Below are 25,970 nucleotides of genomic sequence, written 5' to 3'. Positions count from 1 at the left end.
TCTTTGTCATGAATACCTAATTTTGATAAAGTGTCGATAAGATTTTCATGCGATACACTATCAAATGCCCTTGTTAAATCAAGAAAAATGCCAATTACTTTTTCTCTCTTATCCACTGCATTTATTATACTTTCAATAAATTCAATAACTACAGTGACTGTCGATTTGCCTGCTTGAAATCCATGTTGTTCTGAATCCATTAAGTTATGTTCATTTAAAAAATCTATCAATTGTATAAAAACAACTTTTTCTAAGATTTTTGAAAAAACTGGAAGAAGTGAAATTGGTCGGTAACAGGAAACATCGTTTGGTTCCCCTTTTTTGAAAACTGGAATAATTTTTGCTATTTTGGGTTTATTAGGAAAAATGCCTGAAATGAGAGAAGAATTTACTATATTATGTAAAAGAGTTTTAAAATAGCAGGAAGAACTTTTTTAACAGTAATAATTGAAACATCATCATAGCCAGTAGAATATTTGTTTTCAAAAGATAATATTAATTTTTCAAGATCTTTCTCATCAATTTGCTTGAATTTGAATTTATTAATGGAAATTAAATGCTGAGAATGCACCACACTATCTTTTCCTTGAAGAATTTTAGGAAGAACAGAATTATCAACTACAGACACAAAGAAATCATTGAAACTATTACTGACCTTGAGAGGGTCAGTAATAAATATACCATCTCTCAATGTCAATGTTACATTTTGAAATCTTTTTGTTGTTTACCTCTGAGTTAATTAATTTCCAAGTTTGTTTTGCTTTATTCTTTGCATTATTTACTTTTCTATCAAAAAACATTTTTTTCCTTGTCAATGCATTGCTTTAGTTCAGCTTTCAACTTTTTAATGGTTACCTTAAGACTTTCATTCTTACTTAATCTAAATAAAATTTCTAACTCTTTAATCTGTCTATTTTTGCATATTATTTCTTCAGTAATCCAATTACTTTTTTTGAAACAATTTATCGCTGTTAAAGTTTTAGGGAAAAATACATTAAAATAATGATTAAATATACTATAAAAAACATCATATTTCTTATCTACAGGCGCCTGATAGACTTCTAACCAAGTTTCTGTCAATAACTCTTTCTAAAAAAAATCATAATTATTTGTTGAAAATTTCCTTATTAGTTTTTTGTTATTTTTTTACTGTTTTTGTTTGAGCATGAAACTTCAAAGAGTTGAGCATCATGATCCGAAATACAAGTTACAATACCTGTAATTTTACAATCTCTATTCTCTATATTACTTATAATGTTATCAATAGCACTCTGTGAATTTAAATTTACATCTATCCTTGTTGGAAAATTTACCCAGTATGACAAATTATATATCTTTAAGATATTAACAAAATCTTTGTATGTTCTATCTTTATTTAACACATTTATGTTAAAATCCCCTGCTAAAATTATATTTGAAAAACGTTTACTTAAAATACTACACAAACCTTCAAATTTATTCAGAAAATTTTTAATCAAACATTTTTTGGGAGACCTATATATACAAGCTATTACACAATTTAAATCAGCGAAAGAGACCTCAGCAAGACAACACTCAAATTCTTTCTCTTCTAATAGAGATTCAACAGCAGGTATTAGGATTTTTTTACTTTTAATGTTATCTTTTATCATGATCATTACTCCACCTCCCACTTTTATAGATCTAGCAAAATATGAACAAACTTTGTAATCTGGAATACTAAAAACTGATATTTCTGGTTCTGTCATTTTGTGTTCAGATATTGCCAAAACAGTAGGTTGGATTTCTGTGAGATTAATTTTTAAGATGTCTAATCTGGATGATAGGTGCTGTACATTTTGATGAAATAACAGTAGATTTGAAAAACTTTTAGCTATTTTGGGTCTGTCTGATGACTTACTTGAGAATTTAAAAGGGATTTTTCTAGTAGGTCTGTTATTGTAGTTATCTAGTGGTCTAAAAAAACATTACTATTTACAAGCTGTGGGATTTCAACATTAGTATTTACAAGGCTTACATCTAAATCAATACTACTATCACTAGACTCTGTGTTACCAATGATCTGGACTACACTCTCACTATTACTCTGCTTTTTTTCACACACTTTCACTATTTCACTATAGGCAAGATGACCAGGAACTACAGTGGACTGCAAACATGATTGGTCATCAGATGTGAGGTCAACTACAACTGTTACAGTTGGCTGGTGGTGGGTAGTGCCAGGTGCAGGTTGTGGGTTGGTTGGAGCAGGTCCTGGTTGAGCATTAGGTGTTGTAGGAGACTCCTCAGCAGCTGAAGTCAGTGGCAAGTGTGAAGATGAAATTATTAGGTCTCGGAGACACTGTACAAAAACTGGGTGTGTCAGTCCATTACGTAAATTTCCTGTTGAGGTTTCATCAAATGTGACAATTAAGATGGATGCACCAGTTCTGCTGCAGAATTTTTTAAGATTAGCAATAAAGTGATGAGGAGGTATACGATCCCGCACACATCCCATAGGAGAACAAATTAATTTCTTGAAGTTTTTGTTTTTGAAATCTTGTTCTAACTGTTTGAAGGCTTGGTTGTAGTTATTAAGATAGTTGCTGTAGTTCCCTGAGTTAAGAAAATATTTAGGTTTTGTTACCAATCCATAAATTGCTGCTCCATTTTTAGTTTTCTGAAATGTTAGATCTTTAGCACAGAAATCTTTTTCACATGGTTTTCCAAATTTAGTTTTGAAGACTTTGGCTACTCCTTGACTCATTTGCTTTCCATCACTGAAATCAGCAGATATGCAGTGTGCAAAGGCTGCATGTGATTGGCTTTCCAATTTCGGTCTGAAGAATAGCAAAGAAGGTGCGGCGATGTCCTGCTTTACAACGAGAGTCGACGTAGTTCACTAAACAACCACAGATAGCAGCACTCCTTGGAACGTAAAACATAAAAAAGTCCAAACACGACTAAACACAAGCGCAAACGTACATAAAGGCAAGCGGGAACTTAAAAATCCGCAAAAAATCTGAGCGCGCCCGAACGATTTCTATTGTATTTACAGACCATGCTCAGCTAGTAGTAACGTTCTCCGTCAAACACTAGACTCATACTGGCTGCTTTTGTTCGGCCAATTCATTCAAAAATTCTGCCGTGAGCGCTACCAACTGGAGCGGCAGATCTGCAAGCGGCGGTAATGACGTAATACTACAGAAGTCCCCCAAGGGCTGACAGAGTTTCAATTCCCTAGTTTGAAAACGGGGACAACTGTAACACCATTTGCTTAACGTTACATAAGGACGTCTTAGGACGTCCTCCGCTATTTCTTAATCGGGTTGAGGACGTCTTAAGACGTCTTATGCGAGCAATGTGTTAACATTATCACTAGGTCTTTCAAACGTATACCATGTGTTTTATAGGCATGAGAAAAGGAAAGGAAATAGTTTGAAGTAATTTTTTTCGTTAAGTACACTTTTAATATTTTTTTTTAGGTAATTAACTAAATTTGATATAACGTCAGTTCTAATTATTTGATTTTAATCATTAAACCATCAGTTTGCAGGGAATAATGTCCTCTAAATATTTAGGTAGAAATATAACAGTATCTTGAAACTACTTATTACTTTTTATTACTTTTTTATGGGTCATTTTGTAATTTTAAACAAAGAAATTGGTTTTCTGTGGAAATAAAAAATCTTTTTTCACTTTAGAATAGACATACATTTACAATCCTACCTAATTATTTTAATAACATTAATAACATTCGATAAACTTGGTAAAAATTTTAATCATGTAGCATAAACCATTTTGATGATACATCAAATTTAGTAGTTAAAAATGTTTAAACTGATTAGCGGGAATCGCACGCTAAAAGTTACACGGGGTAGTGTAACCATGATGATACTTATTGTTGAATTTAGATAAATTTTTTGTTTATGCAAGCATTTTATTATTGTTTATTATATTATTATGTAATTACTAGGTGAAACCCGTCGAATTCGACGTTTATTTTCAAGGCTTATTAATTCAAATCAAATCAAATCAAATCATTCTTTATTTTGTATTTTCATTAAGAATAATACAATGGCGTCAATAAAAATTCATTTTAATTCAATTTAATTCATTCAAGTTGATTCATTTAACTGCGATAAATTGGGTGAAATATACATATTTGGAGCATTTAGCGTTGTTTAAAGGGTGATAAGTGTAAAAAAACAATAATGATTTTAATTGCGTTAGTTGCCAAATTTGGTTGATCATTCAATAGTTTAAAAATTTCCCATACCGTACGTCACCGGAGTATGTTATATATCTCTTCCTTTGGAAGAACCTTTAAATAGTATTAAAATCGTATTGGTGGATCTTTTATAGCTAAACACTTTGTGATTTCATCAGTGTAATATGATTTTATTTGAAAAGAAAATATTTTTTGGGAAATTTTCTAACTTCAAAGGGAGGCATATCCGTTACAGTGTAAGTTTGATTTTTCCTTCGTCACGTCGCGTCAGTTCATATCGTACTTCTGTGCCAATGAATGAACCCTCTAGCATAGTTTTGAGAAATTGATTGTGGGGTTACTATTAAAGCTGGAATTCCTTGACATGTGGGATGTCAGTTAGTTGTCTCAGCCTTATCAATGACATAAAGTTGTCAAAATAATCTCTCTACGAATGTTAGGTGTAGTTGAATACTTGAAGTGAAGTTGGCTTTTATTCTTGAACTGTTAGGGGCCTCAGCATTTATATGGTCTTGGCGGCTTCATTGGAAACAAATAATGCAAATGACATAGCAATGGGACATTTCAAAAAAGCAAAAATACTGTGAATTGGCTGTTTCGTATATATATTGACGTTTACATATTGGTAATCAACGTATCTTATAAAGGATTATGTGATCTATTTTAAAATAAATATAACCTTTCTGTCATGACAGTAGCTGCTTAAATCATATTTTCTCTTTGTACCATATTTTACAGCCAAAATGTAGTGTTATTTTCAATAATGTTACCAACCCAGTGCGCCAAAGTCCGTAATAGGCCTATTATAGGCAGGTGCAAATAATTTGTCAAGATGGGTACCATTTTAGGCAAGGTTTCAATAAATAAATAAAAAACAAATAAAAAATGTTTGGATTTTATTAGACACGATAAGAGCAGATATTTCTACATAAATATTTTATATGTGTAGAACGATATGATAAAATGTAGGCAAAAGTGGTGAAAAAGGCAAACACCAACCCGTACAATAGATATAAGATAAATCAATAAGAAATAATTTAAGAATTGCTGTGATAAAAGGATTTTCCACTGATTTCATGATGGAACATTATATATTGCAAAACATGACATGATAAAGAGGAAAATCAATTTTAAAATCACAAAATAACATTACAAATACTTATTTGGTACAATTCAGTAACTCCCAATAAATATGTGTTGTTTGAAATACAATTTAAATACCCCCGCCGCAGCAAACCTGCAGACTAAGCGAATTTCCATTAACCTGATTGGATTTACACTAAAATGCCTTCATAAAAATAGCACATTTATTTCCTATTTAAATAGAATTAGTTTAACGAGTAGCCTACTATAGGTTTGCTGCAACAGGGAGGGTAAAAAAGATTTTTTTATAAAATGATAATAGTTTAGTAAGAAATAAAAGTATTTTCCAAAATCAATCAAAATATGTTCATAAACAAGCAAACTACAACAGTTGACTTATTCTCCATAAGAATAACATGGGAATTTTAAAATTAAATTTTTTTTGAATTTTCTCCGTAACAGTTAGGCGCATAATAACGCTTAAATATACTAAATTATTTGTTTTTTTAAGCTCTACAAAATGGTTTAAAAAGAAATTGTAAAATTGTGTGTTTTTAGGGTCAAAAATGGGAAAACCCTATTTTTACCCCATAAAACCCCCCATAAACCCCCGTTCCCATAGTCCGATCATGCTGGTTCGCGAACTCATTCAAGTTTATCCCGCCTTACACCTTCAAACCAAATTTTATCAAAATCGGACAAAAATTACTCAAGTTATCGTGCGGATGGACACACACACATATATATATAGATATATAAAAATTTGAACGAATGGTGTTTTTGGCCTCTGGGGACATCAAAATGAAAAAGTAAATCGGTCCCGGGCTTAGGTCTTACCATGAGACCTACGGTAATAGCTACTTCCCTATAGGGAAATTCGCTAAAATGAACAGCTGTTTTATTAAAAAGTATTATTCACATGGCCAAAATGTAAACAACTCTGTGGAGGGATCTTTAAAGGCTTCTGGGGCAGAGCCCTAAGGGATTTTGTTTAGTTTTTCTTTTGACAACTCATCTACAGACCAAGACCTTTCTTTGGACACTTCTACCAAGTTTCTACGCCCAGCCGTTCTCTCAAATTAGTGGGGACAAAGTTTCCAATTACATATTTAAATTACCCCCATGTTAATCTTATAGGAGAAAATCCAACTTTGATGGCCTGTGGGGCAAAGCCCGAGGATTTGTATTGCAGGAATTGGTGAAAGGGGGCGTCTACACAAAAAATACTTTATTTTGACACGTCGTTTGTAAAAATCCGTCCATTATTAATTAACGGAGGAGTAGTGTTTCGTAGAAATCGCCTTCACGTATTTATATATAAGGATTACTTAATTATTATATTATTAATAATAATAATTGTTATTATTATTATTTTTATTACTGAAGTAAGTCCATGACCTGATATTTAAAACTATTTTCCTTTTTTTTTTATTTAATATAGCCTAAGCACAAAAAAAAAACATTTTTTTTATATTTTTGACCAATGTTTTTTATTTTTAGCATTATAAATAATAAATAAAATACAAATTTAAAAAATCTCTTTTGAAAAAAAAAATTATTTCACTGCCATATCCCCTTAATATTGTAATTACAACCTTAATAACTTGGATGCAAGTATTAAGTAATTTTAGCCAAGTATTATGCAATATTACTTATCAATAGGGATTAATGTATTTACTTTTTGGATAAATAAATATATGCTCACTTACCTATTTTTCACAGAAGTAGAAGTTCATTTATGAGCTCTATTGATGTTGTTTTAAAATTATTTTCTATGCTTTATATTGATATGTTACTGCACAAATATTAATAATTAATTTATTTATAATCATATTTCAGCTTGTAACAAAGTAGTTTTACAAGTTACATGCTCTAGGCCTAAGGAGTTACTTAAACTTACACATCCTTCGATCTTTTGGGTTTAAACTCGACTTGAACTCGAGAATCAAATCTTTTGCCAATTACTCGACTCGAACTCTACTCGACCTGAAAAACCTGTGCTCGCACATCTCTATAAATAGGCTTAGGCCTACAAGTATTAATCTAAGTCATTTGACAGTTTTTGTATTTATTTTTAAAAGCAATTGCAGTTATACTTTTAGTTTATAACTTTATAACTTTATTATAACTTTAGAGTTGAGTCTGACATCTTGAAATGTAGATTGTGTTGTGCAATGAGCTGAAGCTAAACAATGTCACCGGCACCGTCACTGTTTTGAACTAGATAGTTTCTAAGTTGGCTATGAAAATTGTTAACCGTGATTACAAAACTAATACTGTAGCTATAAAGTTAATAAATGTTAAAATAAAATATTTATCCCGGTCGGGTGTCGGTGTCATCGGAATCGACTTTTGACAATCGAGTCTTGGCACCGAACCGATACCAATGTCCAAGTGGTAACCAATGGATGGTGGTATCGATGACGATAATAACACATCCCTTTTTAGAATCAAATTGAAATTTCAATGCATCGCACTCGCTGCACACCACTGCCTATCACTATCACCAAGTCAGTGTCAGCTGTTGCTGTCAGTGAAATGGATGACGCAAGCGATGTCTAGGTTGCCGATTATTATTAGGCCTAGTATGTCAATATTGAAAGGGGTTAAGGGATTAAATAAAACTCAAACATTTTCCTTTCTTATTATTTACTTGTCAAATATCAACGAAATCGGCTTAACCTCTACTACTCGACTCGAGTTGCGAGTGTATTTAACTAAGTAGGCAAACGGCTAGGATTCGTAACGGCAACGGCAATTTACCCGCTCGGCGCTTTGACTGAAGATTCGTAGCATTCAGTGGTTCAGTGTCAGTATCGGTATCGAACCCAAAACAGGCAAGTATCGAGTATCGACGATACCTCGATACCGCTGGTATCGAGAGTATTTTGGTATCGAGTATTGGTATCGGCCCACCTCTAGTTTTTACCAATATAAACATTTATTGTTATAATCTAAGGCTCACCTTACAATCCAATTGATTTACTGTGGAGACCTAGGTTTCTACGCCGGAGCGTTATCGTCAGTCCTAGGTTAAGCTAAAGTTTTTGTTTTTCATCTCTTACTCTACTTTTGTAAATAAATAGGTTGGTAAGGTAAGCCTTAGATTATAAAAATGTTTAAATAACGATCCAGAGGCTATATCTCCAAATGTAAACATTTAAAAACTTAATTTGTCAAAGTCACTGTTAGACATGTGTTATCCTCGTACTACAAAGGGACGTATTTTGGCAGGTGTGGTACTTCAACAAAGCGTGGGCATCTTCGGTCGGGTACATGAATGCTCTCAACAACGTAGTCACAGACAATATAATACTCTAATGCAGACGGTCAACTGCATCTGCGCTAGGCGCTGTTTCATGATGCGGCTGTATTGCCGCGCCACTGTAGCGGAAGACGCGAAGCGTTTCCTCCTCGAGTGGCGCCGTGGGATTCTATTTGAATTTGAATGAACGCGCTTTTAATGAGATATTTCTGGAAAACTATTTGAGATATCTTTATGAAACTTGGTATACAGTTTTAATACGTCATAATGTATTTAAGGAAAAATAATCATTAAAAGATATGATCCTGTTTCAAAATTGCTGTGTTTTAGCGAATTTCCCATACATAGAAAAAGCTATTACCGTAGTACTTATTGAAAGACCTGGACCTGGGACCGATTTATTTTTCGTTTTGAGGTCCCTAGAGTCAAAAAACACCAACCGTTCAAATTCATATAATGTGTGTAAATAAAGTCTTGAAATAGATCTGTATTTTTTAAACCGAAATAGATTAAAATATTCTGTTTGTGGCATTGAATGTTAAAAAAGGTTCCGTTTTTTTTACATCAAAAATATTGTTAACCCCCCTAACAGGGTAGGGGGTGGGGGTGACTTATTGTTTTAAAATAGCAAGCCCTATTGAGTGACCCCTCATTTTGAAGGATTTATCAAAAGAAACATAATGACGCAAACCCTTGGTGGATATCTCACCCGTAGCCAAAATAACAGGTATTTCAAAATGCGATTTAATGTATGTGAAAAAGCACCATTTTCAAAAATATAAAAACAAATCTGTATTTGTAAAACCGAAATGATAGAAATATTCTGTTTGTCGATTAAACTGTTAACATAGGTTCCACAATTTTTTTACATCAACAATATTTTTAACCCCTTTAACAGGGTAGGGGGTGGGGGATCGAAAACTATTTAAGATATAATTTGAAATAAAAACTTCACCAATATTTCTGAATTTATTGGTGAAGTTTTTATTTCAAATTTATATTAATTCAAATATTACCAGTTCTTCTTGAAGATATTTAAGATATGTTTATGAAACTTGGTATACAGTTTTTATACGTTATAACGTACTGTATTTAAGAAAAAATAATCATTGAATATATGTTTTTGTTTCAAAATACGGGTATTTTAAACTTTATATCTTTAATTACAAAAAACCTCCTGATTTTATGATAAAAAGCCATGGACACTTTTATTTAGCATTTAAAATACCCTATCAAACGTCACCAAGCTTTAAACGATCCCATTACAAACAGCTGAGAATTGAGGATATTTAGTTGAACAGGTCAGGTACCTAAAAAACACCGCACTACAAGACTACAGGTTAGAAGTTGTATCTTGTAATTTCCTTTATATTTGCAATTTTGAGGTGTGAAAAAGTGTCAACAAGTCTGGACTTTGAAAATTGTCTTGGTAACTGTTATTTGTACCCATATAAAATAATGATTTTTTTTGCTTTTTGATTATTTTATGTTGTAATTGTTCATAATCAAAAGTTGACACCCACGTAGTGTGTCAGAATTTAGACAGTTTTGCCACATCTCAAGCCGTTTTCGAGGTGTTTTTAAAGAGTTTAATGGTCTTAGAAAATTTTGAGGTGTGGAAAAATGTATGTTATTGGAAAAATGTTATCTGTCTGTCTGTAACACTCAAGATGGCATTTTACGCCATCTTCTCCAGGAAAACGAGAGTACCTATCAAGATCCAAGTCATTTTAATGTATTCACTGAATTGGCGAGAGTGTCTTTATCCATTAAAATATGGCCTCACTGCTTTGTAAATAAAATTACGGACGTTCAAAAATGCAGTTTTGAGCGATTTTTGTCAAGTGTTGTCCTATTTTTTTATTATCACACTAGCTGTGTGCCCGTTCTACGTACGGGGATCTTATAGTAGTCAGTTGAATGTGACAAAAATCACACAATGTTGGGTTTTTGGACATTTGTAGTTTTATTTCTTAAGTAGGTAGGCCATGTATTCTATGGAAAAGTACTGGTACCGAGGATCGTCGTCGAAAAGATTGTTAGATGAATAAATAGGTAGGCGTACGTACTCAAGAGATGGACTATGGGCCTATTGGCTGTATGGTCCAGCGATTGCATTACACGGTGAGTAGAAACAGAAAGTGACACTTTGGAAAAGCGAGTTTAGCATCATCCGTAAACCTCTGTTACAATCACCCACTGCAGTTGTGATTTTTTTACTTTTTAACTTTACACAATCGCCATTGAAGCGCCGTCAATGAGTGGAAACCTTGTTTGTAAGCTATTGGGTAAATTTCATAGGGTAAGACCCATCAATTGACCCATCATTTTGAAGGTCCTGGTAAGAGAAAACCAACAACGCAAATTAGAGGTCTCTTTCTTAATCCAGTTCAAAATGGCAGCCAATTGAAATTCTCAGAAGTTAAACTTAACTTACAGTTTTTCAAATCTGGAGACCCCCTGTAAATTTTGTAACGGCTCACACTAGGAAAAATAAACTCTACACACCTTTATGGCACGTTATGAAGTACTTTTTGAGCCTAATTGCTACTTGGTGTACATCCCCAAAATGGGGGATTTTGGGGGAAAATCAAAAATTTCAAATGTTAAGCCCCATCGAGTGACCCCTCATTTTGAAGGTCGTGATAAAAGAAAACTAACAACGCAAACTAGAGGTCTCTATATCTATCCAGTAAAAATGGAACCTGGTTGAAATCTTTAGAAATCAGAATAACTCGGAATTTTATATTCAATTGGCTGCCATATTTTACTGTGTTAAGATAGAGACCTCTAGTTTGCGTTATTAGTTTTCTTTTATCATGACCTTCAAAATGAGGCGTCACTCGATGGGGCTTAACATTTGAAATGTTTTATTTTTCCCCAAAATCCCCCATTTTGGGGATGTAGGCCTACACCAAGTAGCAATTATGAATTTTATGGAGAATATTGTAATATGTTGTAGTTTGCTTGTTTATGGATATATTTTGATCAAACTTGGTAAATTTATTTATTTTCTACTAAGTTATTAATATTTTACTAAAATACACTTTTTTACCCTCCCTGTAGCAGCAAGCCTATGTACTCATAAAACCTAATATTAATTCAATACATTTAATTGAAAATCAATTCAGGCAGCTGGAAATTCACTTAGTCGGCAGGTTTGCTGCGGTGGGGGTATTATTTTTTAGGAAACTGTAATGAATAAATTGCTAGATCAAAACTAATGCGGTTGTAACTAAATGTGATATTAAGAGTAGTGAAATATGTGGAGGGATCTACCCTGGATCTGCCCTTCCTATATGAATGAAGCCATTCAACGATTAAGCTATGTGAGCTTAAAAATATGATACTGGTGACAAAAGGCACCTCTCTCGCCCCAGATTGGAGTTACAAAAATTCATAAAACTAGTGGCTTGTAGGGACAATAGCCCCTATATATATTCTAGTAAATATTTTGTACAAATTATTAGTCTCATGGGTTACCCTACCTAGATTATCTTTTAACATTTTTGTATATTATTATATGTATAATAGTTATTACATACCTGCATAATGCATTTTTATGTCTGCTCTGTCAAAAATAAAAATTACAAAGGACTTTTCATGCGGTGTGTTTATAATATAAACTTTCTAATCATAATACAACTGAGAACAATTTTCAATAATAATCTTCATGATAATTAATTAAATATTAAATGTATATCAATTTCTTTGGATATAGACAAATTCACTTCGATAAAACACATGGAGAAACATTTTTCAAATAAATGCAAATTTTGGGAAAATTTTCCTTATAAACTTAAACGGCATATTAGGATCTGTGGATATTAGTTTTATTTTTGGCATGTAAAATATGTCCCCTTTGCCTACTTCAGTAATTACTACTAACTTTACACTTTTTCCAGACATACCTAACACAACCAATCGTACTCCATTAACTAATCCAGACCCTAGCTTTATATTTCTAATGAGCGTCACTATTGAACCAACTTTTAAAACTAATTTGTATGGTGGCATTCAAGATCGTGCAATTGAATTTATATAGTCAATTGGTATGTTCAACCACTCTTCAGGGTTAGTATAAATATTACAGTACATATTACATACAAGCAGAGTACCCGTCCTTCGTACGGGGTTGGCATATAAGTTTAAATTGCTTATTGCAGTTATACTCAAGCTTTGCGTTTGCAATGGGGGAGGACAAAGTTTGATAAAATTTGCTTCTTTAAATTGACGGTATACTATGGTATTACACATCTACCATAGCCATAATGTTCTACCTCTTCACATAAACAATAAAGAAAAATGAAGTATTACAAATAAAAAAATCACAAATTATTCATGACATTAAAAACATAAACATAACTGTAAACAATCCTACTTTGACAGTTCCCATTGCGTATCACAGTTGTTTGTTGCTGCTTAGTTCAAATTAGCTGTTAACATAAATGCCAAAAAATATAGTGCTGCACCCTGTTGGTAAATCTTATAACTTTTTAATGCTTTTGTATATCATAGAACCAACTTTTTTAGTTGAAACAGCTGACTAAATTCTTTAATTCCCTTTAAATATGAATACTCATAAGGTTAACATGGGGAACTACAGAGCCACTGGGGTGGAGCCCGAAGGGATTTTTGAGATAAGAATATGCCTATATGTTAATCGGGAATGTGAGCTATCATCATGTCAAATTTCAGCCCAATCCATCCAGTGGTTTATGCGTGATTGACCTTCAAACACACAAACAAACACACAAACTTTCACATTTATAATATTAGTAAGATTACCATATGCTTTAAATAAAGTTCAACCACATGTTTTAAAGTAAACAAAGCAGACATGACCTAGATTCTCATGTTATTTAAATGTGAATTATTTTATTCCATAACAACCTTTTGGTGCATAATTAAGAAAAATAAATAATTTTCCCCAAAATTTCATGCCCAGACCTTTAAAATGAGACCTCTCCCAGCTTTCTACGGTCTCCCGTTAGCTCACAATTTCATTGTAAAATTTTGGGCTTACGGAATTAGATATATAGATGCACCTATTCCATCAGTGGTAGTTACCAAATGGCGACGTAAATGTAAACTTACGACTTTCCGTACCATATTGATCAGTGGTCATCACCTGTCAACCTATCATCAGAATGTTTATCCTTTGTACTGTGTTTAGGTCATATTTTAACTTGATTTAAAACATATGCTATGATTCTTCGTTTTGTTTACATATACGTCGTTATTTTATAACCATCATGGCAACCTTTAAGGCCAATGTTAAAATTTAAAAACTTTGAGTTTCTTTAAAATTATATAGGCACTAGTTGTGTGCCCGTTCTACGTACGGGGATCTTTTAGTAAGTTGAAACCTTCAACCTTCAAATTCAGAACAGGAGTTGGTTTGCATATTTAGTGTGCATTTTCCAGATATGCTGGCAAAACTATTACCACAGACAATATAATACTGTAATAGGTTTCCGTGGTCTGTGCTATTACTTTATAGGAATACATATAAACCTTCTCAAATACAATATCTGACGGTTTACAATGTTTACAAAACGAATGCTTCGCAATTAAATTTCACCCTATCGTGTTAGTCAATATTTTATATCTAACTAGCTGTTGTACCCGTGCTTTGCAACGGGAAGAGAACACGAAATAGAAACATTTTGATCTTTACATCTGTTGATAAAACCTAACACACACAAACACAGAATTGAATTAGGGGATTTGCTACGCTTTAACCAACCAGAGCAAAGTATTTACAAAATAATTATTTGAAATGTTTGATAGTGTCGTCAAATTTTATGATAATCGTATTTAGGCCTAATTATCGTGCAGTGAAAATGCCGTATGGAATGACAATTTGTATTTGCTTTGCTTAGTCCGAAAATGACTCGAAATGTTATTGAAATGACGGCATAAATTATGAAACGAAGTACAAAAGAATATTTAGATGGGTAATAATGTACAATAACTATTCACTTCAAATATTTATCATTGCCATATTATTTTTGTTTTCACGAAATTATTCATCATGGTTGTTGTAGTCTTTATTATTTATTATTTCCTAGATTGGTCAATGCGACATTTATTGTATACATATTTTCATTATTATTGTTATTCAACCAACTTGTGTATTTACTTCTCGTTACTCTTAGTTCTTTCTTTGTCCAAGTATTTGCATGTACTGTATTCTTACTATTGTTACTTTTGATATTCGTTTTATTTATAGGCTATTTAGTCATATTGAGCAATTCACAACTTGTAATCCAACTGTAAAATTCGTGTGAATCCGTTGGCAAATATATAATTAAGTAAATAAATACAAAGGCCACAAAAAATTGATACGTTAACAACGTAAAGCTTTAAAAATTCATGATGGTTTGCTAAAAAAATCTTTCACTTAATGTTTTATCTTTTTCATAGTAAAAACTAACATTTTGAAGTCCATACAGAATGACACAATGACAGACAAACAGACCTACAGACAGAAATTGAGAAGACTCGTTTCGGCTTTCTTAGGCTATGAAACGTAAAAATAACCAAACACTGCATGATTCTACGCAATGTACAGACAAATCTGTAATTTTATTTATATAGATTATCAAAAATTTAAATTAATTGTTTGGTCTTAAATCTTCCGAATTCCTTTTTGTGGAAACAAAGCATCGTGGAAAGTTTGGCTAAAATAAGTTAAGCCATTTTGAGTGATTTTTGTTTTTGTTTTGTGTCTATGGAAGTTTGTATTGAAGCCGATCCCAACGAGCTTCGCTTCGCTCCGCTCTATTACAGTACTACACACTGAATAAAATTTAGTGCTAAAACTTTTATTGCTAAAATGGGGTAGAATAAGGCAGAATATAGTCAGGTTTGCCCCGTTTACAACTAAAAATCCTAATATTTCAGCTATTTCTTATTTGATCTTTTTGAACTTGGTATCGTTTGATAGATAATTAAAAATGCTAAATAATAATTAAAATAATACTAATTAAAATAATAGATAATTAAAATTGTACTTGGAATATTTTCAAAAAACCAGCCAGTTTTGAGTAATTTAAATTTAAATGTTTTAATGGCCATTATTTTGAAATTGTAGGTTGAATCTAGATGAACTTTTTTTCCAACACGGGTCTTTTCTACCTTAACATACATACCAAGTTTCATAAAAATCTGTTAAAAACATTAAAATAGGTATAAACAAGTTTATGTCAAAAATACAAAATGGCGGATATTTGAGTAACGAAGCGATTTGGAAAAAAATTATTCTTGATTTTCTCTTTATTTTTACTCAAGGAATCACTAGGTAAAATATGTCCCCCACTTTTTTTGAACACCATGTATAATTTATTGCTAAACTTTGTCGCAAATGTGATTAAATTAATCACACAATGAAAAATAAATGTTGTCCGCAGGCAGATGGATGCACGGGCAGTCGTAGGGAGTACGGTATCGGTGGACCGCGCGAGTTGCGGAGGAGGAATGATAGACGAGAATTTGGCGTTGAGTTGAACTGCTAGTGCTGCAATTAATTGCAAGCCGGCGACTGCCGCGGCCCGCGACTGGCGAGACTGCGTGTTTCCTCGATTCTCCGCTAGAGGCAGGATGTGACGGGGCCCTACGCATGGCGCAGTGATACGTCTGGGTTTATTCCATTGTCTGTGACGTAGTGCTGCGATCGTTTGTACCTAACAATCAGTCACAATACAGCATCAATACTATCAACCACCCGATGAACTTTACTCGCAAACAGCTTGGTATTGAGATTATGTGAGTATTTATGTAGCAGGAAAATGATTTTTTCATTTTGCTTGACACTGTATTGAAAAGATTATACTTGTTTTTTTATGAACTACATGCTCATCCTCAATATACTGTTAGGTCTGTTAAATACTGGTGTAAAGCCATCTCAAAGACACTAATGAGTGCATCGATCTTTTTGACCAAATTATCATCTCATTAGAAAAAAACAGATAATTGGTAAAAATAAAGGAAAATGAGTACGTGACATGATATCTAAATGGTTTTACTGATGTATAAACATAATTTTGCATTATAGAAATACAAAATACGAATGAGTAACTGGATAGAAATATTAACTTGTACAAATGTTTCTGTTGAACTTAATAGAAAAGCCTATTGATATATTTGAATCTTATGAAATAAAGGTTAATAAGATTAATCTAAATTTGTATCATATGTCCATGGATATCACTTTTAGGAAAAAGATTAGGCCTGAAAGTGTTTGTGCGCTCTGGTGAAAATTACCGATCTTGGACTGCTTTAATTACTGAGACGAGCAGATTTGGAACTAACTCCTCCCCACCACTGCTATTTCATGGCCTAACCCTCCCCTTAAGTTTAACTGCTTGAGCGAACAAAAAAATAGCCTGCTTTCTCCTTCCAGTAATGACCAAAATAGTGTGTTTCAGTGGTTTTTATTGCTTTTCCACATATGTTCGTCCCCTGGAGGGTTGAAAACTTCATTCAAGAAATCCTTGTTGTTGACAGAAGCACAAGTGGAGTTTCACTGCTCCATGCTATCGCAGTGTTGTTTGCTCTGAGCTTTGTACCTGCGTCATTCACATTGTACCTGATAGAAGAGAGAGTTACCAACTCTAAGCATCTGCAGATGGTATCTGGCGTCAACAGACTCATCTACTGGCTACAAACCTACACCTGGGACTTGGTATGTTACATACATCACACTGTTATATAGAATGATTGTCGTCTTACAAATATTTTCAAGTTTTGGCATAGGTGTTCCCTAACTCTACAAAAAGTAGTTTAAGCATTGACACCTGTTTCTATGTATCAATTTGCATGTGACGAAGTTTTATAGATAGACAAAGAGCTAAGAACTGGATTTAGATTTACAAAGTTAATATGTAGCTAAAAGCATTGGATATGATTAGAACAAGATGTTCTGTTCCCGTTTCAAAGTTGAAGTCAGTTTTAAAATTTAAATTTTGAGATGTGAGTTTTGTGTGAAAATATTTGTTTTGTGCCCCCCCTGAATCCAAAATACCCCCGCCGCAGCAAGCCTGCCGACTAAGCGAATTTCCATTTCTCTGAATGATTTTCAATTAAATCTATTTAAATAACATTACGTTTAACGAGTACCTAGGTTTGCTGCGACAAGGAAACTGAAACTAATAAAGTATGTTTAAGTAAAAATTCCATTAGGTTAAACTCCATTACCAATAACCGTACAAAAACACTTTGATGTACTAAATTAATTGCTTTTTTAAGCTCTTTAATATGGTCTAGAGATAAATTGGGAAATTTGGTGTTTTAGGGGTCAAAAATGAGAAAAACTAATTTTTACCCCATAAAACCCCCTGTAAAACCCCGTTCCCATGGTCCGATCATGCTGGTTCACGAAGTCATTCAAGTTTATTTCGCCTTACACCTTTAAACCAAATTTTATCAAAATCGGACAAAAATTACTCAAGTTATCGCGTTCACAGACACACACATATATATATAAATCTATATATATATATACATATATACAAATTTGAACGAATAGTGTTTTTGGCCTCTGGGGACATCAAAATGGAAAAGTAAATCGGTCCCGGGCCTAGGTCTTACCGTGCCACCTACGGTAATAGCTACTTTCCTATAGGGAAATTCGCTTAAAGTTGTTTTCGAAATGATATGTGTTTCTATGTGTACCCAACGGTTTTATGGTTTATTAATAATAACAAGTGTGTATTGGTTTAACACTTTAGTTTATTGGTAAAATAATATTGAAGTTAAAACAGAAATACTTAAATATTTGGCCATATTGAGTGGGAACCGAGAGAGGGGTGTGGAGATACAGAGAGGAATACAGAATGTAATGGTGTAGATAGTAACTGAATTTTATTTTATAAACATTATTGACTCTACATGGTTAACAAAATAAATAAAAGCAATACTGAATACATTAGCTCAAAAATATAAATGCATAATTTAAATAAAGTAATAATCGGGAATATAGTGTAATTTCACTTGTTCTACACTTGATGAAGAAAGCGCTGATTCTGTTTTGCCTTTTTTACTTATTTTTGAAGAGAATGGGAGTTCTTCTGAGTCTAGTCTAGAGTGGAAATCAACTTTGCCCGTTCAATAGTATTTTAGAAGAAATTGTTCACATTAATTTAGTTACTGTACTTCTGTTGTTCAAGTTGTATGTAAAAGCAAGCTATTGTGATTTTGTATCCAAGAAGCCTAACCTTTTTTTAATCAAAATTAGTAATTAAAGAAACTTTTTAAGGGAGCAGTTATTATTATTTGATACTCTTAAAGGCAACACGACAAGAAACACAGAAACATACAATCCTTATATATAATACGTGAAGGCGATTTCTACAAAACACTACTCCTCCGTTAATAATTGACAGATTTTTACAAACGAGGGGTCAAAATTAAGTATTTTTTGTGTAGACGCCCCCTTTCACAAATTTGTAATAAAAGTCTTCAGGCTTTGCCCCACAGGCCATCAAAATCCCAATGTATTTCTTATGAAGAAAAGATTTTGTTTACTTAAACAGACGAATAATTTGTATTAATTACAGCTGTTTATATATAGTAAACACATGATACACACAAGAGTGTTCGTTTTCGGAGTGAGTTCGTTTTCAGTTTCGATAGATGGAGTGGAGTGAACGTTCGTTTTCAGAGTGAGTTTGTTTCCAGTTTCGATAACTGGAGTGGAGTGATTGATTACATTATCTTTGAGTTGACTCTTTTAAGTCAACGAAAATTATGACTGTTATTCGTTTAAAAAAAAAACCTTTAATATTTTGCAGTTGCTCGAATTCGAGCAACAGGTGCACTAGTATAATATAAAGAGAAATACAGACTTCACCTCTCGACCGATTTTTATTAAATTTACTATTTGGGTACATGTAGAATGTACAAGGTATCCCTGGTGTTTTTTACATCAATTTATTTGAAACCTAAATTTTCAAATACAAATCCAGAAAAATAAGATTTGTACAAAAACAGCTTGAACAATTTTGATTTAAATTTAGAGGACCTTTAAACACTAAATAAAATGGCACAAAAAGCAATTATATAAAATTTTCTGTTTGAATTTATTGCAATTTTTGTGATTTTATCTTTAGAAATACAGTACCATAGTTATTCCTACTGCTTACCTATTATGAGGATTGTTGACAAGCTAATGGGAGAAAGTATGTGTCAGTTTGCTGATACCATTTGTTTCTCTTGGTTTTAGGCCTGCTACTTGCTTGCAGCTGCATTGTGTGTGTTTGTATTTCTTGCCTTTGACGAAAAATCTTACGTTTCACCCACCAACTTCCCAGGATTAGTTGCGCTGTTGCTGTTGTATGGGTAATATTTTAGTTTTTAACAACTCTAAGCTTATTCAATCTTAGATAAGAGTAATTACCATGAAAATTATTGTATTAAGTTAATAAATTAAGAAAAATCTGTTTTTTTTTTCATTATCCTAAAAGTTTACTTTTAAACTCTGCAACTTTAAACTCTTCAACTTTCAACTGCAATTCAATTTGAACTGAGAAAATCACGGGAAAATTTTGATTGTAATCAAAATTACATTAGATTTGAAATTGAAAATGTTTTTTTAAACTGTTACCTTTTTTCATTTTATTTCATGCGCATTTGGACAAAAAACGAAACTTAGATGATAACACTAATATTTTATGTAAAATTTCAGTGGAGTCCTGACTCCTACCTTCCCTTTATCCACTAAACACTGTTGTCAGTAAAACTTGTCTTACAGGTGGTCGTGTACAGCTCTAATGTATCCATTCAGCTTCTACTTTGATGTTCCAAGCTCGTCATTTGTTGCTCTGGCGTGTTGTAACATGTTCATAGGCATCATCACAACTGTCACCACCTTTGTACTCAGCGTCTTTGATGATGAGGTAACTAAAAATTCAAACTCATGCCAAATTGTCTTTCGTACCCAGTAGAACCTGGTTATTTCTAAAACCTCTATAACTAAAACTTGAAAACAAAGAGATGTGGATTTCAAGTGTTAACTATAAAGTTGCTTGGAATTGTATTACCTTTGACATTTTATGAAATTTGACATTATGCTAATATATAAACAATTTTTGAGTTTTGACTGTATAACTATTAAAAAGGAATATGTTTTTAAATTTTTGTTTTTGTAATACTATTGTTATATTGCATATCCAATTCAAGCTTAGTTTATAAGGAATGCAAACTTTTTAATCAGAATAGAGTTAAAACTGTTAAAATCAAATAAAATAAAATCAAAACAATTTATTGTTTTAGACATTTCACAATGCATTAACAATCGTCACAAAATACATAATGCTGTTATTAATACAGCAAATGAATACTTACATGTAATCAATCAATATAATAAGACCTAGTACAATAGTTTACAAAATACAGGCACAATTAAATATAAACATTATTGCCACCAGGACTGATGTAGAATGATATGATAGGTTACGTACCTTTTTTATTCCGTCGTCAGTCCTAAAATAGTCAAAGGGTGACTAGTTTCGGGTCAGAAATGACCCATTTTCAAACCCATTTTCATCAAATTGATTGGTCCAAAATCCGACAGAAGTCTTCGTTATGAGGTACAAACACATGTCGACACATAAAGTTCACACATTTACGACACAAAGCACATTTAAAGAAAGTAGCCGGCTACATTTTATAAGAGACACTGTTCTGTAATATTCAGTATAATTAACTTTGTTATAATAATGCTTTCTATCAACTAAAAATAAATACAGATGGCATTGGTTTTTAATTTGTTTTAATGTTTAAAACAACATATGTGATTTAACAATGAAATAATTTATTAGTAATTTTGTTAGTTGAAAACAAAACATCTAGAATGAAGATCCCTCTCTCTCTTTTGTAATCTCTCTTTAAAGTTCTGTAAAATCATTGAAAGTTTATTTGTTAATATTATACTATTTGTCAATTGTATCTCAGTGTTCTAATTTGTTCTTGAAGATTCAAACTCCGCTTAACTTATAAATACAGTCCACTCCACACGCTACCGAAATTCTACATGGTCCTTCGGCCGCAGATCGTCTGAAATTCAGCTCTTTTGGTAACTATAAGTCACAATTAGTTCTACTCCAACTCCAACTTGCAAACCTTAAAAATGAACTACTCACTCCTTTCTCATCAGTAAGAAGTAAGAAGACTACCAAGACTACTGTAGATCTAAAAGGTCAATATCTAAAGGACTTTGATTCCTCTATATTTTATGCATATTGTTTTTGTTGTAAGTTATTAATTGACATTTCAATTTGTATCAAACTGTACAATTTGGTATTTTGTAATGCTCATAGCAACCACTAATAGCGCTAATGTAACAATGCCATCTGTTATCTGTGTCTCCTATTGCAGAAAATAATGACAATCTCTAATCTCTCTCTCTGAATACTCAGAATAATTGTTTTTATATTTACAACAAAAAAATGAAATTCACCACCCTCTCCAGGCAATTAAACTCAATTGCGAATCGTTTAGCCAAAATCCAAACTAACATCCAAGCTTTAGATTTATTACCTGATTTGTCCCAAGAACAAATAAATAAGTTGAAACTTTTAGATTCAGAAACACTTAGAAAATACTCAGAATTTGAAACCTCCCTTGAGAAACTATTTAATAGTGACACGCTTCCCGATGATTATGAAGAAGATACACTCTTTCAATTACAAGATACTATATCTGACTTATGTGTAGGAATTCAAACTCTCACGAAGAAACACCTTTCTCAAGATCCTACAAGTCATAGGCCTGTTCTAAACACTGACTCAATAACAAATACTCCATCAAGTAGCCTACCCCATAGGCCTAGTAGCTCTTCCTCAAACCAAGATAGCCACTCTCTAAAACTCCCTCCTCTATCTCTAAAAACTTTCAATGGTTCACCAGAACAATGGTTGTCTTATGTAAGCCTGTTTCAAGTATCTGTTCATGATAATGAAAACATATCTAAAGTTGAGCGATTTCAATATCTGCTTTCTACTCTACAGGGAGAACCTTTCAATCTTATAAAGAATTTACCAATCACTGCTGAAAACTATGATGTAGCATGGGATCTTCTCCAAAAACGGTATCAAAACAGTAGGAAAATCATAAGCATACACCTCAACAACATAATAGACTTACCTAACCTAAGTGACTCCTCCCTCAAGAACATTCGCTCGTTCATTTCTCAGTATAACGAAAATGCCCAAGCACTCATTGCACTCAATCATGACATAGCCAAGGATAATATCTTGCTCTCAGCCATGTTACTAAGGAAATTACCCACAGACACTCGCAAAAAGTTTGAAAGCTTACGCGTTATTTCTCAAGACCTACCAACCGTGGATGAAGTAATAACATTTTTAGAAAATGAATGTGCTTACTTAGAAGCTGCTAACCTCTCTAACTCTCAGTTCCCTAGAACTACTTCAAGCAATAGCAATGTAGGTTTCGCTCAAAATAGTAAGAGGTCCAGCCCTCACTCCTCTCAGATAGGCCTACATAAGTCTACACCAAACCGCACTACTTTACTAGCTTTCAGAGACTCAAACGCCACATGCACATTTTGTAGTAAAAGTGATCACAACATTTACCAATGCTCAGAGTTTAAAGATTTGTCCGTACAGGAAAGATACAACTTTGTGAGGAAAACCCACCTCTGTTTGAACTGTTTGGGTACCGCTCATTCTGTCAAAGACTGTAAGTCAAATAAAACATGTTTTCACTGTAAACTGAAACATCACTCCCTCTTACATCAAACTAATAATAGGCCTAATGATAAGCTTAATCCAAAACCTAAAGATAATGTTTCGATGCCCAAGGAAATGAATAAAACATATGATCACCCTGAACCTCCCTTTGTAGCTGTCTCCTCGAACCCTAATACCACTATATTGCTAGCCACTGCATTGGTACACTTGAAAGCTAATAACGGTAACACAGTTGTAGCCCGAGCCGTTATTGACTCCGCATCTATGGTAAGCTGCGTAACAGAAAATATTGCTAACCTGCTTATGCTCAAACGGACATTTTCCAGTAATTCCAAGATAGATGGCCTATCATCAGTAGAAGTTAAATCTAAAGGTGTGTCAAAAGTTAACATATCGTCTCTTAGCGGAGAAATGATTGCTGATAACAACCCAGTCCTTATTCTAGACAGAATAACCTCAAACCTCCCACACTCAGAAGTTCCAGTTAATGTTAAAGAATACTTCAAACATTTGGTCCTGGCTGATCCAACTTTTCATTTGCCTAGTAAGATAGATATGCTCATAGGTGCTGATCTATTCGCTAAAGTAATCACTGGTGAACGCATCATCATTAACAAGGATCTTCCTGCTGCCATGAATTCTGTATTTGGATATCTTATCATAGGCTCTGCCCCAACTCTTCCTGCTGTAGTCCCACACAAAACAGCCCCTCAATGCAAGGGTAATGTTTCTTCTTTATTAAGTACTCAAGATATTGATTTGCACAATTCTCTGCAGAAATTTTGGACTCTAGAAGAACCTCCCATCAAACTTCATGTAACATCTGAACAAGAAATTTGTGAAAATCACTTTCTAAACACGATCTCTAGGGATTCAGATGGACGCTACTTTGTTAGGCTACCCATAAAAGAAAATCATCCCCCTCTTGGTGACTCATCATTTTGCGCCCGCAATAGATTCCTATCACTTGAAAGAAAATTAGAAAGTCAGCCTGAAGTTAAAGCAGAGTATAGTAAAGCCATACATGATTTATTGTCATCTAGTCACATGGAACCTGTTAACCCTCCTCCAAACAGTGATAATAAACAATTTTACTTACCTCACCATGCTATTGTCAAAGTAGATTCCTCAACTACCAAGCTTCGTGTAGTATACGATGCAAGCGCACGCAGCTCCTCAGGTGTCTGCCTTAACGATATTCTACTTACCGGGCCAAAACTACATAATGATCTTAATGATATTCTGTTAAAGTTTAGACTATCCCCTATTGTTTTCTCATGTGACATCAAACAAATGTTTCGTCAAATAATGATCCACCCAGATGATAGAAACTATCAAATGTTGTATTGGAGAGATGACAAAGACGACCCCCTTTCAGTTTACCGTTTAACTACGGTTGTGTTTGGATTCAACTGTTCGCCCTACTTGGCACTAAGGACACTTCACCAACTTATCACCGATGAAGGCACAAACTTCCCTCTGGCAGCTGAGGCTTTAAAGAAACAAGTATATGTAGATGATTTAATTTTAGGTGCCAACAGCATAGAACAAGCTTTGGTACTAAGAAATGAGGTGGAACAACTTCTCTTAAAAGGATGTTTCGAACTGAGGAAATGGACTAGCAACTGCCCTCAAATCATGGAAACTCTTCCCGACTCTTACAAAGAAACTCCTCTATATTTCAACTCCTCAGATCAACCTTATTTCAAGGTTCTAGGTATAAAATGGTCACCTAACTCAGACACTTTTTCTTATCAGTTGAATATCCCAGACACACCTCCCACTAAACGAGGTATACTTGGAACAGTTAGCAGAATATTTGATCCAAACGGTTGGTTGACTCCAGTCACTCTTTGGGTAAAAGCGTTGATACAAGTTTTATGGGCACTAGGATTATCATGGGATGCGCCTGTACCTCCGGATCTAACTGAAAAATGGTCTAAGTTCCTCCAACAACTCCCTTTCTTAAGTGAACTTAGCTTACCTCGATATGTTTCCGTAGCTGATGCTGCTCATATCAGTTTACATGGATTTTGTGATGGGTCTGAAACAGGTTACGGAGCTTGTGTCTACTTGCGATGTGTAAGTTCTTCCGGAGAAATCAACGTACATCTATTAATTGCCAAAGCTCGAGTTGCTCCTCTTAAGAAGATCTCCATCCCTAGACTAGAATTGTGTGGTGCCCATCTTTTGTCCAAACTCCTAAACTATTGCAACTCCCTACTCTCTCAAGATTACCTTGTCAACGAATTACATGCTTGGTGTGATTCATCTGTAGTCTTGTCATGGATAAAAACTGTACCCTACCGCTTAAAAGTTTATGTTGCAAATCGAGTCTCAGAAATTCAGGAACTTACTCCTACTTACATATGGAAACATGTCTCAACTCATTGTAATCCAGCTGACATTGCCAGTAGAGGAACCCTTCCCATTTCTATGAAAGACAACAGTTTATGGTGGAACGGTCCCAATTGGTTATCTCTGGATCAGGAATCATGGCCTATTCCTCGCTTCACCCCTCTCCAAGACGAACAATTGCCAGAACGTAAGGTCGAACCTTTACCAATAATGGTTACAACTAAAAAACCAGACTTATTCAACAGGTTTTCATCTTGGTCAACCCTCCAGCGAGTCATCGCTTACATTCTACGCTTCAAAAATAATCTAAAAAACCAGGTTAAAGAATCAGGGTTTTTAAAGCTTGAAGAGCTTGATA

At 33.6% G+C, this 25,970-nt stretch overlaps 1 protein-coding gene across 1 annotated transcript in view; it reads left to right on the top strand.

The window, feature by feature from the left end:
• LOC128991495 (phospholipid-transporting ATPase ABCA1-like) overlaps positions 1-25,970 on the top strand; it is a 236,586-nt gene that overhangs the window by 139,158 nt on the left and 71,458 nt on the right. Inside the window, exons 25-27 of the mRNA XM_054414419.1 lie at positions 16,960-17,226; positions 19,765-19,880; positions 20,293-20,437. Coding sequence (XP_054270394.1) covers positions 16,960-17,226; positions 19,765-19,880; positions 20,293-20,437 — 528 coding nt within the window. The remainder of the gene's footprint in view (positions 1-16,959; positions 17,227-19,764; positions 19,881-20,292; positions 20,438-25,970) is intronic.

This window comes from Macrosteles quadrilineatus, unplaced genomic scaffold (genome assembly GCF_028750875.1).
Source record: "Macrosteles quadrilineatus isolate MER2022 unplaced genomic scaffold, UCM_ALF_1.0 Scaffold_4__1_contigs__length_99947679, whole genome shotgun sequence".
Taxonomy (NCBI): Eukaryota; Metazoa; Arthropoda; class Insecta; order Hemiptera; family Cicadellidae; genus Macrosteles; species Macrosteles quadrilineatus.
Note: the sequence above shows the minus strand (reverse complement) of the source record. Positions and strands in the feature narration are given on the sequence as shown.